Below are 16,630 nucleotides of genomic sequence, written 5' to 3'. Positions count from 1 at the left end.
GTTATCTTCCTCACTCGCTACCCAGGGAATGATAAAGTCAGTATGCCCAGCAAAGCGGGGCTGCTCTACAGAAGGAAATATAACAAATGTCTGTGCCAGTCCGGGGATGATGATCAGGCTGTGTGGGTAATGTCGGTCTGGGGCAAGTGTGTCATCAGTTGTGTGTAAACAGTCCGGACTTAACCAGGCTGTACTCTGACAAGTTACCTATCCAAGAAATGTTGGGTGACTCCAATAAATGAAATGGATAGAAGAAGGGTTTAGAAGTATATAACAAGATGTCAGAGGTCCATTGGGAGGTTGGAGCATTCTGGGGGTGCCGGAGGTTCCGGCTTGGGACTGAGCTTCCGGGATGGAGGTGGCTTAGGGTGAGTGTGCCGAAGTCCAGGCTGGAGCTGAGATGGTAGGGGTGGAAGTGGGGTAAAAACATAAGGAGAAATGTGTTGGAATTTGTACACGTGGTCTTGGGAACCTAAATGCTAAAATATGGACATTCTGGGAGTCAAACCACAGAACCCTGCATAGGTACCAAGAGTGTGTTACCATTACACTAAATGCCCACATTAGGCAGAGGTGGTTTCTAACAAAATGGTGCAGGGGATGGTGAGGTTGTTAGGAAGGTGTAGTGAGGTGGGAGAGTGTGGGAGAGTGTCATATCCCGGAACCCCGACCCTGCACACTCCCACCACATCACACCTTCCTAACAACTTCACCATCCCCTACACCACGCCTCCCCACTCCCCAAGTCACCTTCCCTCCTGACTGTCTCAGCTCTGGTCTGGTTGCGGCACACTGAACCTTGGCCACTCCCATCCCGGAAGCTCGGTCCTGAGTCAGAACATTTGGAGACTCCGGATTTGCTCCGATACCCCGACGGACCTCCGACATCCCATGACACACCCTTAAACCATTTCTCCACCCATTTCATTTATTTGAGTCACCCAATATCCTTCGGATACGCAACTCCGCTTTCGGAGTTACCCGCATCCTTCGGTGATCTCACTCACATCATCACTTATTAGTCACCTTCCATTCTTAGCACGACTATCTTCTTCTTACCATTCAGTCGGCTAACCCCCCCTTACCCATTTCTCGTTCCCATTCATTTTCCGGCCTCTTACTCCGCCCTCCATGGTCCGACACCTTGGTTCCCCGTTAAAGATATCATTCGGGACCTTTCGGTACCTCTCGGTATCATTTGGCACCTTTCAGTGTTGTCCCATTGTCATTCGGACTTTGACTAAGTCCTTTCCATTTCCCTTTATAAATACCCGTAGATTAGAACCTGTAGTTCCTCAGTTCTAATCTCGACTAAAATGCTACCCAAAGTCCCTCTGAGTGAATCCCGTTCCGTTCTACAAAATACCTCAGACATAAGAAATACAAGGACTAACTGAGACGTAATGGAGGCACAGCGCTCCCTCCGAGTCGCTGAGGCCACATCCTTCTTAGAGCCTCTTGTACCATCCAGCAGAACCGGGCTTCCTGGAGAAGCTTCGGTCCACCACCGGAGTTCTCGGATCCCCCTCTAGTTGAGCCCCGCCTGCATTTGGACTCACGCATTTACCCCATACGATCCGGGTTTTTGACAGGTCGGGATTCCAGGATATGGCAGTAGCTGGCTAATGTGTGCCCTGGAGTCCTCCCCCAGATGACCATCTGACCAATCCAAGATGTGGCTTGAGTTTGACATGGTGATGTGGTTGCCAAGTGGTGGTAACTTCCCATTGCATTTTAATGTGGGAGTTAAAAAAAATAAGTCCAAGAATTTCAACAATGCCAATAATGAGTTTTATGTTGTAAGACAGCAACGGTTGGTTCGACGTTTAGCGCAAGGATACCCGACCTACATTATCTCGGTGAGACGCCCGATGATTGATGTTAGGTTTATTTCTAGTCGGTCTCTACTGTCTGATCATTCCATGTTTATTTAGCATTTATCTTCCTTTATCCGACCTGTTGGTCGCCTCACTTTCCTTTATTTGTAATAATCCTCACTCCTGTTACACTCGATTAATCGACGCTTAAAAGCTCGATGTTTTCTTCGCCGACGCCCTCAGTTCTCATTGCGTTCACAACCGCGAGACTGAGGTCGGTATATCTTTTATCATATTCACTCGTTTACTTGTTCTAAAACCTTCACCTAGTATTATTCTATTCTAGGTAGATATCCAATTATAGTTCTCATTGCGTTCACAACCGCGAGACTGAGTATTATTCTATTCTAGTCTGCGTTAGGGTTATGAGCCCAGTCTCACTCTAACTTTAAGAACTCGCCATCTTATTCTAGCCATGTCTACTAATCCTAGCAACATCAAACTTGAGACCAAGATCTTTGAGTACGACCGTCTTAAGTCTGACGGGTCGAACTACGGAACCTGGCGAGCTATCATAGAACTCGTTTTAATCAACCAGGGACTACTTGGCTACGCCGATGGCTCTATCACAAAGCCGACCTCTACCTCTACTCCCACTCCTCCTTCCAATCCTCCAAATCCCCCAGACCCTAATGCTCCTGCTGCTGCTACACCTGCTACGGCTCCCACTGCACCTGCGACTCTGACTGAAGAAGCCTGGAATAAGGGTAACTCTAATGCCTTGCTCCAAATCTTGGTATCTGTCGACGAGGAAACTCGCGTATATATCAACGATATAAAGGAAGCCACTAAGGCGTGGTCCATTATCAAGAAGCGCTTCGAGGGCAAAGGCCCCAAATCAGTCTTTTACTTACTGACGAAGCTCTTTCGGAACACTATCTTGCCCGAGAAAGACATTCAGCTCCAGATCCAGGAAATCAAAGAGACAGCAGTTAAACTTCACTCACTTGGCACCACCATTAGCGACGAAGTCTTAGCCACCGCGATTCTTATGTCGTTGCCAGATGAATGGGTTACCATCCAGGACATCCTCCTAAACAGCTCTTCCCTAACTCTCCAAGACACTATCGACCACATCCTTGCGCATGATCTGAAGCGAAAGCAGATGCAGGCCGTCGCCCTCGTTGCTCGCGATAACAAGAAGACCACGAAGTCTGGACCTAAGCCAAAGGATGGCGATAAGCCTACGTGTTCAAATTGTAGGAAGAAAGGCCACACTGCTGAACAGTGTTGGGCCGAAGGGGGAGGTTCTGAGGGGAAAGGACCAAAGAAGGACGGAAAAGGGAAGAAAGGAAAGAAGAGGGGAGGCGGACAATCTGCAAGAGTGGCTGACTCGGAAAGTGGAGACGGAGATCACATTACTTACTATGCTCTAGAAACCTCTCCCCAAACCTCGGCCTTACTCGCATCGGACACCCGTTCCCACATTGACTTCATCATTGATTCTGGGGCCTCGTCTCATATGGCCTCGGATCGTTCCTACTTCACTTCCTACCAAACACTCCCCAATCCAAAGAAAATCCGCATTGCCGATCAGAAACTAATCGACGCAGTCGGTATTGGCAACATCGAGATCAAAACCTCGGTCGGATATCAGTCTAAACCTGCCACACTCTCCAGAGTACTCCACGTCCCTCACCTCAGTGAAAACCTTCTTTCCACGCGTCAAATGGCCGAAGGCGGTCTTCAGACCACCTTTTCCTCCAGTAGCGCCGACATTGTTGACCCCAAATCCGGTAAGGTCCTCAGTCGGGCTTACTTAAACGGAAACCTCTATAGGCTACGTGCCGAAGTCGTGTATCCGGAGGAAGCCAGGTTTGCGCACGTCGAAGAAGTTGACGGATGTGCCCTAGTAACGAGTGTGAGTAATGCTTCTAAAGGTAGTCTCACCTTGTGGCATAGGAGACTTGGACACATCGACGAGGATACTGTCCTCCGATTGGCAAACACGGGGGCGGTTACTGGCATGGAGGTATTGGACAAGAAGAAAGAGAAGTGCGTACCTTGCCTAAAGGGCAAAAGGACGCGTAACCCCATTCCCAAATCCACTCCACAACGCGCTACTGAAACCCTGGGGAGGGTCTTCAGCGATATGTGTGGACCCATCCTACCCGAAAGCCGCGAAGGTTACAGATACTTCATCACATTCATTGACGACGCCAGTCGATACACTCACATTGGTTTTACCAAGACCAAGGACGCCGCTCTTAGTCAATTCAAGGCCTGGAAAGCCAAAGCCGAGAAGGAATCCGGTAAGAAGTTGAAGATCCTTCGTACTGACGGCGGCGGTGAGTACACGTCGGAAGAGTTCAAAGCGTACCTTAGGTCCGACGGCGTCACCCACGAACACACCAATCCCTATACCCCACAAGAAAACGGCGTTGCTGAACGTACTAATCGCACGCTGAACGACCACGCCCGATCAATGATTGAGGACGCGAAAGAGGTCCTACAAGATAAGAAGTTGCCTCAAAACTTCTGGAGCGTTGCAATCCGACATGCTGTTTGGATTAAAAATCGCGTACTCACCCGTGCTCTCGACGACAATAAGACGCCTTACGAGGCGTACTTTGATCGTAAGCCATCTCTCCAAGCCCTTCGACTCTTCGGTTGCCTCGCATACGCTCACGTCCCCAAGAAGTACCAATCCAAGTTGGGTGCGCGGGCGATTGAGTGTGTGCATGTTGGCTTCGCGGAAGAGAAGAAGGCGTATCTGTTGTATGATAGAGTTGCACGGAGGATGTTGGAATCGCGGGATGTGGAATTCTTGGAGGCGGATAGTAAGGAGAGGGTGCAGATTGAAGTAGTGACGAGAGAGGAAGTTGGAAGCGAGGGAAATGGGCTGAAGGATGAAGGTCAGGGTGCTGATTCAGGGGGGGATAGGAATGTTTCTACGGATACTCACGTACCGAGCGCGAACGATTCTCTGACTCATCCCCCTCACACTTCCCATGATCCTGTTCCTACACCTGCTCCAAATCTCCGACGTTCGAATCGCCCTAATGCCGGGAAACGCCCTATGCGACCTGACGAGGACCCGAAACTGAGTCTAGGTTCAAGACGAGTCAAATCTCTGGCACCTTTGCCAACGAACTCGGATTCAGTGGGTGACGTCGGGACGAACCAAGCTTCAGTGGGTGATAATCATACTCGGGACGAAGAACTTAACTTTGCCATTCTCAAAGACGTTGGCGAGTTTGCTCTTTCCGCCGAAGGCGTCCCACGCAATTATCACGAAGCTATGGGCCGAAAAGACTCGGATGAATGGACAGCAGCTATTGTGGAAGAACATCAGAATCTTGTTCGGCGCGGAGTATTCGAGGAAGTGGACCTACCTCAAGGTATGAGAGTTCACGATAGTCGTCTCGTTTTCGCGGAAAAGACGAACTCTGAGGGAGAAGTAGTGAAGAAGAAAGCGCGATTAGTTGCGAAAGGCTTTACTGAAGAGCTAGGTGTGGATTATTTCCAGACATACTCACCAACGCTAGGTCGCGACACCCTATTCTCCTCACTCGCACACGCCGCATCCCTCGACCTCGAAATCCATCAACTTGACGCCGTTGCCGCTTATCTTAACAGCAATCTCCGAGAGGAGATCTACATTAAACCACCCCCAGGAGTCCCCGTTACACCCGGTAAGATCTGGCTACTGAAGAAGGCCTTGTACGGTTTGAAACAGGCCGGACTCGAGTGGTACCGCACGCTTCGCGATTATCTAAAGTCGTTGGGATATAAACAATCAGGGTATGATCCTTGCCTATATCGCTCAAAGGACTCACACTTTGTCCTGGTCTATGTGGACGACCTACTCGTCATTGCCCCTAAGCGCGACATCTCGAAAGTCAAGTCGGAAATCACCGAGCGCTACGAGATGCGTGACCTCGGCGAAGTCCATTGGTTTCTCGCGATGGAAATCACACGTGATCGAACGGCGAGAACCGTGACCATTAGCCAACGCCAGTACGTGACTGAAATTCTCACGCGATTCAGACTAGAGACGGCTCGATCGATGAGCACTCCAATGTCTGCTAACTTGAAATTAAACAAAATAAATTCCCCTGAAGTCGACACTCACCTCTACCAATCTATGCTCGGCTCACTCATGTACGCCTCCGTCAGCACTCGTCCCGACATATCCTTCGCTGTGGGTCTACTCGCTCAGCACGCGATCGCTCCCGGAAAAGAACATCTCACGGCAATCAAACGAGTTTTTCGTTATCTCAACGGAACTCGCGACTATGCTCTGGTCTTTGATGGGAAGAAGGTAAAGGAAGGACTAACTGGCTTCTCTGACGCCGATTGGGCTGGCGACTTGAGCACCCGACGCTCCGTGTCCGGGTATTGTTTCATCTATGGTGGGGCCGCGGTTGCCTGGTCATCCAAGAAGCAACCCACGATTGCATTGTCGAGTACCGAGGCGGAGTATATGGCGACAACTCATGCCGGTAAGGAGGCAGTCTACTTGGATCATCTTTACGACTCCTCTGGAATTCCCGTTGACTCACCCATTACCATTTTTGTCGACAATCAATCCGCCATCGCCCTCGCCGAGAACCCCGTATTCCACGCCCGAACGAAGCACATCGACGTTCGCCACCACTGGATCCGAGAGAAGATCGAAAGCGGAACTTTGGAACTCCAATACGTCCCAACCGCCGATCAAGTGTCCGACATTTTCACGAAAGCTCTCCCCATCGTCAAATTCGAGAAGTTCCGAGGAGAGCTGGGTTTGCGTCGAGTCACCCATCGCTGAGTGGGTGTGTTGTAAGACAGCAACGGTTGGTTCGACGTTTAGCGCAAGGATACCCGACCTACATTATCTCGGTGAGACGCCCGATGATTGATGTTAGGTTTATTTCTAGTCGGTCTCTACTGTCTGATCATTCCATGTTTATTTAGCATTTATCTTCCTTTATCCGACCTGTTGGTCGCCTCACTTTCCTTTATTTGTAATAATCCTCACTCCTGTTACACTCGATTAATCGACGCTTAAAAGCTCGATGTTTTCTTCGCTGACGCCCTCAGTTCTCATTGCGTTCACAACCGCGAGACTGAGGTCGGTATATCTTTTATCATATTCACTCGTTTACTTGTTCTAAAACCTTCACCTAGTATTATTCTATTCTAGGTAGATATCCAATTATAGTTCTCATTGCGTTCACAACCGCGAGACTGAGTATTATTCTATTCTAGTCTGCGTTATTTTATTCAATCAATAATCAACCAAAAACCTGACTCTGGAACTACTCATTACACCACATGTGCCACCACCTGTTCTACTACCTATAAACTCTCATGAATCATCTCCCCCCTTTCCCTGCACTTAGAAGCTTTTAATTCATTTCTTTATATATATTATATATATACCATGGACAAATTGACCCATAATCATTAGTTATATTACTTCTGGACTGCGAGTGAATGGCTGAAGCAGTTTGCCATATTTAGGATGCCATATTACAACAACAGGTTGCAGTGATGCAATGCAACACTTCAGTGTTGTATCTCATTGAAATGTGTTGCAACGCGTTGCAACTACAGTCACGTGATGCAACGGATCTGCAACTTTTCGGACATATGGCCGCAGATAGCTTGATTAATGTGCATTCGATCTCTAATGAGTACCTACATTGCTCGGGGACAAGGGCAGCGGATTCGACTGGGGTAGGTAGAGAGAGAACGCTGCATGTCGCGTTAAATTCTGCTTACACAACCAGGGCGATGAACGTAACCTAGTCAAGTCTCCGTGAATGTGCGAATGATTATATACTGGGCGTAAAGGAACGGAGTTGTTTAAAAAACGCAAAGCGCAGACCAATATTGGGAGACTCGAGGGAGACAGCGTGAGATCGAGAAAGCTTCAGGTTAGCCGATGAACTCGAAGCGACCCGACGGAGAGAAAATGCATAGGAGCAACAATCGTCTTGAAACCACGTAAGCGAATATGGCAAATTTTACGTAATTTCGAGGTCGCTATTCGTTGCCAGCCCTAGTGATTATTTTCTTCTGAAATTCTACATCGAAGCGCTCGGCGCGACATCCAGAACCGACGGGACTCAATTACAAATATTGAACTATCAACAGCACCAACGCCGCACGCGAGATGAGCCGCTCTCCAGTTTTATCCCATGACTTCTTCTCGCGTCCCATCGCTGGGACCTTTGATCAGGCGAATCAGGAAGTGAATGTAACCGACGCGTCGCGCTCACAAACACCGGATCACCAGCAACACCGACGCGAGAAGTTGAGCTGCTCGCCAATTTCATCCCATGACTTCTTCTCTCGTCCCATCGTTGAGGAATCTGATCAGGCGAACCAGGAAGTAGACGTAACCGACATGTCGCGCTCACAAATACTGGATCGCCAACAACACCAACGCGAGATAAGCTGCTCTACAGTTTCATTCCATGACTGCTTCTCGTGTCTCATCGCTGGAGAACATGATCCGGCGAACCAGGGAATGAATGTAAGCGACGCGTCGCGCTCACAGGTACTGGATCACCAACAGCACCAACGCGAGATGAATCGCTCTCCAATTTCATCCCCTCGTCTCATCGCCGGGGGACATGATCAGGCGAATCAGGACGTGAATATAAGCGACATGTCGCATTCACAAGTTTTGGATCACCAACAGCACCAACAAGAGATAAGCCGGTCTCCATTTCCATTCCATAACCTCTTCCCGCCTCTCATCGCTGAGGAACACGATCAGGTGAATCAGGAAATGACTGTAAGCGATATGTCACCAATATTGGATCACCAGCAGCCCCCACGCGAGATGAGCTATTCTCCAAGTTTACCCCATGACTGCTTATCTCGTCCCGTCGCTGGGGAATATGACCAGGCGAATCAGGAACCGAATGTAAGCGAAACGTCGCGCTTACAACGACGACCTCGCATCTGCAACCAGGAATTCATAGGACGTTTCCCTCTCCCGACCCGTGTCTACCACGAATCTTTCGAAGAATGGCGGATGCTGCGTTTGCCTTCGAGGCAATGGCCAATCGTAAGGGGGGGAGATCTCGTCTCTCAGAGTTTCCAATTCCCCTGCACGTTGAATGGATTTTTCTTCAAAGTTGCAGGATGGAAATCAGAGGAATGGTCCGTCTCCCTCGGTGAGATTATGTATAGCACGCACAAACATAAGAGTTGAAATTCTCCTCAGTGATATCGATGGCTCCTCTCGATCCCTTAGCTTCTCCATATAATATGTTAGAGTTGTACCTGGTTGTGGAGCGACTATTTGAGCCGACTCCCGGGTTAGGGCCAGCAGTAGAGGCATCAATGAAACTTTCATTGATCAATGGTGAAACGGCGAAACATGATGCAGTCAAAGCTACAACCCAAACATTCTCAAGAAAATTCACCAACGCTGAAAGTGTCCACAGTAAGCGATGATGCCCTACTTTTCGTGACGAAATCTTTGCTGATATTTCAAAGTCGAACGCCTGAGCTTCGAATATTGGACGTATCTGTTTCGGTTTTTCTCCACGCTCAACGAGCAAACAGTATCTCTAGTGCTGGACATCTACTCGACGGCGTCTGGTGTCTTCCAAATACAACCTCGCCAGGTGTTGGAGAACAGGGATATCATGGATACAATAATGGAGAACTTGGATGCGCGGTCCTTGGCATCTTTGAATGAAGCGCTTCAACCTACCCCGTCTAAGTGGATTTCCAGCTATGACGGATTCCGGATTACACTTCAGCGGGTCATTCGGGTTCTCACTCGGTTCTTTCCAGATCCTCATGCGTTTGCCGACTGCATGTGCGAAACTGGAGCCATTATCGGCGGCTCAACAGCCCTTTGTATTTTCAATGGAGAACCATGGTTACCGGGTGACCTTGACGTTGTGGTCTCCCCGACTTTTGCTCCCCGGCTGATGGAATTCGTCGGATCGAACGGCTATGTTCAGGAAGATAAAAAAGTGGATCCTTACGATCCACCAAATGGTGTCTTCACATCTAGGCCCTTCAGCTGGTTCTGCTACCGAAAAGGGGACCGGAAAATCGACATCAGCACTACGAGGAAAGGGACTCCGGCTGATTTCATTGGGACATATCATCATTCGTATGTCATGAACTTCATATGCCACGATGGATTATATTCCTTTTTTCCGGAAGACACCTCCGCGCGAAGGGGTCGAGTGAACAGTTATGAGAAGGAGCACAAGGCGGCAGCTGCTCGAGAGAAATATCGTGAAAGAGGTTACGAAGTGATCGACGATTTACCAATTCAAACATTCACTGGAGATTATGGCCACATTCTGATACACGAAATCAAGAACTTTTGGCTCCAGAAGCTTCCTCTCACAACGTCTGATTATAGGAAGTTCTGCCAGGAACGCAGTGCCAGGGACAAGGCGTTCCAGAAGCAGGTACGCTCTTCTTCGTGTCTCTACTCCATCCCTTGGATATCACTAATCGTGAGTCAGCGCACGTAAAATGTGAAAGGTGTAGATGATCCAATATTCGATCGGTAACATAGTTCAAAATTTCATCATCATCCACTATCTTGCAGGGGATTTCTCCTACATCAATATTTACTGCTTAACTTTTTTGTGCTCGTATTTCACATTTGGTGCATTACACTATCTCCCTTGACCTCCACTGCTAGAAAGTGTAGTACTTTTATTGTGGTTTTGGCATCCAACTTCTCACATGCTTTGTTTGATCACGTCCTGGAGGATATAAGACACTGGGGCGCGCGCGCAGCCTCTCCAATTAATACACCCCGCGGTTTCGTCGCAGTGCAACTCTTGAGTTGCGCGGGACACGTAGACTACAACATGCAAACATAGTAAAAGGAAATGGTATCACCTTGGCAGCCTCGATATGGAGAACTGAGGGAGAGGAAAAAAATTACGGCGCGCCAACGTCGCTTATGGCGATGACCTGTGATAACGGGCGATAAAAATAATCAAGACAAAAATTATTGAGGGCGTGGGTATAAGCGTCATGATATAAAGTAGAAGTTTCACAACATCCCTCATATCCGCAGTCGCCCGGTAGTCGTCGATGAACATTGATATTCTAACAGAGGGAACCATTCTCAGAGATGTGGTGTCGGTTGATTGTGTGGGGTTTGTCGAGATCGTGAGAACTTGATGCTTCACGTGCTTTAGAGCCATTTTCATGTGGATCCTTGACAGCCGCCGAAAATGATAGGTGAGGTTTGCTTGTAGCTACTGTCTAGGAAAATTTTACGGAAATTATTTCGCTTCAGTTGTAGGACTTACGGGGGGTATCGCCTCCGGTAAATCCTCAGTCTCGCAACTCCTGGTTTCACACGGTATCCCCATCGTCGATGCCGATATCCTTGCTCGGCGCGTAGTTGAACCCGGGACTTCCCCACATGCTCAAATCGTTGCCACCTTTGGTTCTGAAGTGTTGCTGCGAGATGGGTCGCGTGCAATTGATAGGAAGAGACTGGGCGAGGTTGTTTTCAATGACGAACACAAGAGGAAATTGTTAAACGCGATTGTTCACCCTGCCGTAAGGAGAGAGATGATTTGGGACGTTGCGAGGTATTGGCTTACAGGGCATAAAGTGTGCGTGGTCGATGTGCCATTGTTAATTGAGGTGGGGTTATGGAAATACGTTTCCAAGGTTGTTCTGGTTTATTGGTGAGCTCCCCTATCGTTAGGAGGGGTTCCAATGGTCATTACTAATGACATGAATCATTGGCGTTGACAGCTCCAAAGATATTCAACTACAGCGACTTATGCGCCGAGATAGGATCCCGCAAGCTGCCGCCACCGCACGCATCAATTCTCAGCTCCCCTTAACATCCAAACTCGAATATTCCGATCATGTAATCGACAACTCTGGCTCCCTTGTCGATCTCGAAACACAAGTCGCCTCTCTTGTGAAGCGATTAAAAAGAGATGCCGGTTGTATGTGGGTCATTAATTGGCTTATTCCTCTCATCGGTCTTGTTGCGGGCCTTCTAAGGCTGTTATGGCGGAGTATCAGGCGACGGAGACGACATGGTCCGCCAGCTACCCTGGGGGAAGGAGAGGAGAGCCCACTGGCTCAATCAGGCTGCAAGGACCCGATACTGAATAAGTTGAAGCGCTCGAGTACTATTTATTTATGCTTTACAATTTCACATCGGTGCCGCTTCTAGAATGATTATGATCATGTAGTGCGTTACATCCTTCTTCGTGTATCACTACTCGGATCAGTTCATGGTTTAATTTGCTCCTTTCGATAGGATGGGAAACGGAGCCTTCAAATATCCATCAATGCCAGTTGCACACACTTTGAAGTCGTTCAGTTGACTGCAGCGAGCCAAGTAGTGTCCGTGGAAGTATTGCAATTATATCGATAACAAAAGTACAACCTTCAATGATATGATTAATGGGTTCAACAACGTAGAACGTCCTGACAGGAATACCGTTGACAACCATTCTAGAGAAGCAAGCCGCATGCTAGGCACATAAGCGAGGGTTTCGAGGGCGAGGAGTCAGTTCGTCCGAAGCGAAAAGTTACATATCAATGCTCTAAGCTATGAACCGTGCACAACTAGGCTGGCGTCATTGGACCCCAGTCGTATGGGTAAATACGCTTCCAAAGCTTAACATAGCCAAAGCAGCAATTTGATCTGGAAGTTACTGTAGATCTAGGAAGCTACCGGAGACCACCACGCCCAAAAGATTGACTTGAAGACGAACGGAGGACTCATCAAATCGATTCCGGGTCTAAATCCGCTCAACACATCGATAAATGTCTCGTACGCACTTAAATCCTAGCGGGCATCCAATTCTTCAGTCTTATTACAATCTGCAACGAAAAAGAAGTTCTTACATGAGAAACAAAATTTAACAACATCTCCCAATATTTCCTGAAGGTTTTGCCAGCCCCCAACGTCTCCCCAGCCTGAGGTACGGAGGAGTCGTAGCCGTAATCCAGAGAACGATTAGTATCGAACATGCCCCTGTCGATCCTAAGGACACGCTCGAAGTACGAATGAGCGAAGCCTGGTGGCAGCTCAGGCTTGTTCGAAGATTGTAGTGCCCCATGCAAGGCGGTATTAAGAACTATTGAGTTAAACAAGAGCTTGGCCACGCCCTGTCCGAAAATCGGGTTCACTCCTTTGTAATAAAAAAAAAGTTGGCTTGAAGGCAAGTACAGTATTCCGATGAGGTAAGACCCACTCATCAAGGCATCACCAACGGTGATGAAATTATTCGGGACAGGTTTGGATGCGTAGTCGATCCAATAGCAGGAGGTCTGACGGATGAAGACGCTTAATATCTGTCTCATGTTGCAAAGAAATGGAGTATCTTACCATGGCGTAGGCATCCCATTTGATAGGTTCGTCAAGGTTGTCTGCGCCCTCTCCAGCTAGCCGTAATAGTTCAAAAAGCCATTCGTCCCGGTCATGGCGTTCCTTGGGGTGGCTCTTCCTATACATTTGCCTCGTCGTCTCGATATATTGAGCTAAAGTCCCAGGACGTGTGTCAACACCCCACCCGCAATATCCGACAAGCACTACCTCAAATAATGATCAGAGAAGCCAAAATTGAGCTTATTCTTATATCTGGGCTTACATCTATTCCCCTCGATTCGCTGATACATGAAAAGGTCTCGGCCAGTTTCGGCCGTTGGGGTAACTGCGCCGATGACAGTGCAGGTATCCCACCTCCCAAAGGACCGATCATCTTGAGGTAGTGCCCTTGATACCTTCTCTTGCGTTTTGGGAGTGAGGCTGAAGGATGTGCTGTAATACTTCACATTCGGGTTGTATGAAGCACGGTCATAAGGTCCCCATTTCTCGCAGGCTGCTGGCAATAACTTGGCACCGATTGTGGATGCGCCAGAGCAATCCACAAAAAGTGTGCATGGGATTGCATTTGGAGCTGTCGTCGAGACTTCTGAGGCGGGACGGTAAGAAACCGAACGAATTGTTGTTTTGTCAGCTGAAGCTTCAATGCTGGTGACAGTTCCATGAATGACTTGAAGCCGGTCACCGCAGTATGCGATGGTCAGACGTCGACAGAGAGTTTCGATGCTAGGGCGGTGGCGCCTTAGTTTTGGTGTGAGGGTACGAAGGCATGGGCTTACGAGATTCGCGAGCCAGTGATTTGATCCCGCATATTGAGTTTGAGGTCGCCGAAGTAGTTTCTACCGATCCACCAGTGTCTCAATCCAGGGAATATGTAAACATCATTCTGCGGCGCTTCCTTGTCAAAGCTTGTGTAGAGTTTGCGAAGGATTGGCAAGGAGATGGTTAAGAGAACATGCAGATGAGGTCGTTGTGGCACCCTTCCAGCAGCCGTTATGTTAGTATCGGGGTCAATCAGAACGATTTTCTCGAAGTAGTCGGCCAAAATTCTTGCGGAAGCGTATCCGGACAGACTACAACAATTGTCTTGCTCAGTGACATGTACTTCGTGTAGAGAAGACCGTCGAGCTCCAAGTTCACTCACCTTCTTCCAGCGACGACGACCGTTCCTGGGATTTTCTGGGTAGGAGGGGCTTTGCCTAATAGCTCAATGTCATGAAGCACCGTAGTCTTGCGGATAAGATAGCGACGAAGTATATTCCATGATGCCTTGTACCCCACATAAGAAAGGATGGCCACCCAAAGAAGCGTCCTGGCCATACGAGTTGTAAGGGAGAACCAAGAAATACTTTAGGGGATTGGAAAAGCAACGTCGAGTCCTGACCGGGAGGCTGTGCTTGTGCCGAGATGCATAGCGATCCCACCTACTGAAACAAGCCAATATTCTCGTATCCATGCCGGCCGGTACACGCCGTCCCCCATGGGCGCCATGCGCGGCAGAAGAACCGCCCATGCCGACAAGGGAGCCTAGGGCAGTGCTAGGAGGGTGAATGTTGGTACTGCCCCCGAAGCTCTTCGACAGTCATCGTCCACGGAAGCCAAGCGCCTATCCCAAAATGGAAGTTGTGATTGCAGGTGCTGATCACGATTCAGACGTATACCGCTTGATCTAGAACGTTATGTAACCCTTGTCCGTACTTGCAGCCAATTTAAAAAAAATTGTGCCAATTCCGATTTTAGCGAAAGAAATCTGGTTGCGCCTCGCAAATTTGAATTCCGGCGCTACAGCCAAGCGATTTACGAAGGAGATCCCTCACGATCTCACCAACTTTCTTTGGTATACTTGATATTACATAGCAGAGATTCCATAGCAGAGAATCGATGGGGATCAACTCCATTTTGCCTGAGTTATACTTCTTGTTGATGTGCTGTTTTTCGCCATTATATTAGTTCTGCTCCTATATTGTCGATGGAGACATCGAAGCGTGCCCTGGGACGATCGATAGCCCAATTTGTCGATTCGGTCGTATGCCAAAGCATTCCCCAAGGAATGTCATAGTAGAGACGAATCGTTTTTCAAGGCCCTCCAGATTGCTGGTTACACGACCGATGTTTCGTCAGCGGGAGATACATTGGGATTTGGCACATGATTTACCCTTTTGAACTTAGTAAGTATGCGCTCCCCCCTGGATGGCATAGGTGGCGGCAGGAATGAATGATGTATGCTAATCTTCAATAGGACGCTCTGGCATTTGTAATATGGGACAATGTTGTGAACGGATATCAGCCGGTGATAGACTTGAGGAGTCCGTCCAAGTCGCTATTTTGGATGTGGTGGTCACCTCCGGAGTCTCGTAGTTGTCTATCGGGATATTGGTTCTGAAGCCTCGTCAGGAATCTGTACTTTTTGCTTCCCTTTCGCGGGTCGTGAGGCGAATAGTATCTGTTAAAATTAGTAATGGTATTGGAACCTTGTATCGCTTCAGTGGCAGAGCTAGATCGATTATGCCCTTGACCTGGGTCGTGGGGCCTCAAGGGGCGTTACGTTTTCCCCCTCCGTGATGCATTGCCTCTTCTCCACCCGCGGATATAAAATTACGAAGACATGCATGGCCATCCACCTAGTTGGAAACCATATTCATTCAGACCGGTGTGCGTCGTACGTCTGGAAAGCTTCAGGCTTATTCTGGTTTATCCGTGCAGCACACTGTCATTCACAGGACATTATAACTTGTAGTGTTTGTGTCATGATAATGCGATTGGATACACATAGGGGCTTCGCGGTCTACTTCAGCTGGGGTTCGTCTCAGGTGGGGGTAACTGAATGGCCAGAATACCTGGCGAATAGTTCAACATGTCCCCGCTTCGTTTCGACCTCGGAGTCGTTCCCACAAGACCATCCCCATCACTAGCGGGCTAAACAAATCCACATATGGGCTGATTCCTAGACCCACCTCATCAGCGGCGTTTGCCACCGCTGTACTCCACTGACTAGCCCTATCTAGATAATTCAAGCATTCCCTGAATCTGGCACCGTATTCCAAAGTTTCTCCTTCTTGAGGTTTCGTGGCTGGGTGGCCATAGTCAAATGAACGAGTGACATCGTAGGTGGAGCCGCATATTCGATTGGCTAGCGCAAAATAGGAACGCGAAATCGGTAGTGAGGAGATGTTGGTATTGTTGGGGGAGCCAGTGATGTGCTTATGTAGGGTCGTATTTAGCACAACGACGCTCTTAAATACGTTCGGCATCCCTTGAGCGAAGAAAGGATTCGTGCCTAAGGGAAAGCTCACCGTCAATACACAGTTATGTGGCCACTGTGGAAGTGGGTATCGTACACATGGCGGAATCTCCGATGGCTACGAAATTGTTGGGGGTAGGTGCCGATAAATAGTCAGGGTAATACGAGGGACGCTTTAAAAAAAAAAGAAACTAAGGATATTGCCAAAACATTGGACCACCC

At 48.6% G+C, this 16,630-nt stretch overlaps 4 protein-coding genes and 1 pseudogene across 5 annotated transcripts; 2 read left to right on the top strand and 3 right to left on the bottom strand.

Moving 5' to 3' along the window:
• Positions 1-487: 487 nt before the first annotated feature.
• On the bottom strand, positions 488-560 carry EI90DRAFT_t232 (annotated as a pseudogene). The gene has a single exon. The product of its transcript is annotated as a tRNA-OTHER (tRNA).
• Positions 561-9,249: 8,689 nt separating this feature from the next.
• Positions 9,250-10,540, top strand: EI90DRAFT_2506259 (uncharacterized protein). The gene has a single exon (XM_039053148.1). It carries the CDS (start codon positions 9,470-9,472, stop codon positions 10,319-10,321), a length of 852 nt encoding a protein of 283 aa, XP_038910567.1. The 5' UTR covers positions 9,250-9,469; the 3' UTR covers positions 10,322-10,540.
• A 562-nt stretch (positions 10,541-11,102) lies between these two features.
• EI90DRAFT_2938558 (dephospho-CoA kinase-domain-containing protein) lies at positions 11,103-12,006 on the top strand (the record flags this gene model as incomplete). The annotated part of the gene is made up of 2 exons (XM_039055199.1): positions 11,103-11,503; positions 11,574-12,006. Coding segments are annotated over 2 exons (834 nt in total), but the record flags the coding sequence as incomplete, so codon positions are not given.
• Positions 12,007-12,179: 173 nt separating this feature from the next.
• On the bottom strand, positions 12,180-14,542 carry EI90DRAFT_3079215 (uncharacterized protein). Its single transcript, XM_039061818.1, has 7 exons — positions 14,312-14,542; positions 13,947-14,240; positions 13,433-13,893; positions 13,171-13,373; positions 13,037-13,112; positions 12,687-12,973; positions 12,180-12,627 (listed from the first exon to the last, which is right to left on the bottom strand). Exons 1-7 carry the CDS (start codon positions 14,485-14,487, stop codon positions 12,502-12,504), a joined length of 1,623 nt encoding a protein of 540 aa, XP_038910565.1. The 5' UTR covers positions 14,488-14,542; the 3' UTR covers positions 12,180-12,501.
• Positions 14,543-15,957: 1,415 nt separating this feature from the next.
• EI90DRAFT_3020275 (uncharacterized protein) lies at positions 15,958-16,418 on the bottom strand (the record flags this gene model as incomplete). Its single annotated transcript, XM_039057491.1, has 2 exons — positions 15,958-16,083; positions 16,122-16,418. The coding sequence occupies 2 exons, from the start codon at positions 16,416-16,418 to the stop codon at positions 15,958-15,960; spliced, it is 423 nt and encodes a 140-aa protein (XP_038910564.1).
• Positions 16,419-16,630: the final 212 nt, after the last annotated feature.

The sequence above is a fragment of the Cantharellus anzutake genome (genome assembly GCF_015039405.1).
Source record: "Cantharellus anzutake strain C23 chromosome Unknown EI90scaffold_79, whole genome shotgun sequence".
Lineage (NCBI taxonomy): Eukaryota > Fungi > Basidiomycota > Agaricomycetes > Cantharellales > Hydnaceae > Cantharellus > Cantharellus anzutake.
The sequence above is the reverse complement of the archived record's forward strand: the minus strand, read 5'-3'. Positions and strand labels throughout refer to the sequence as shown.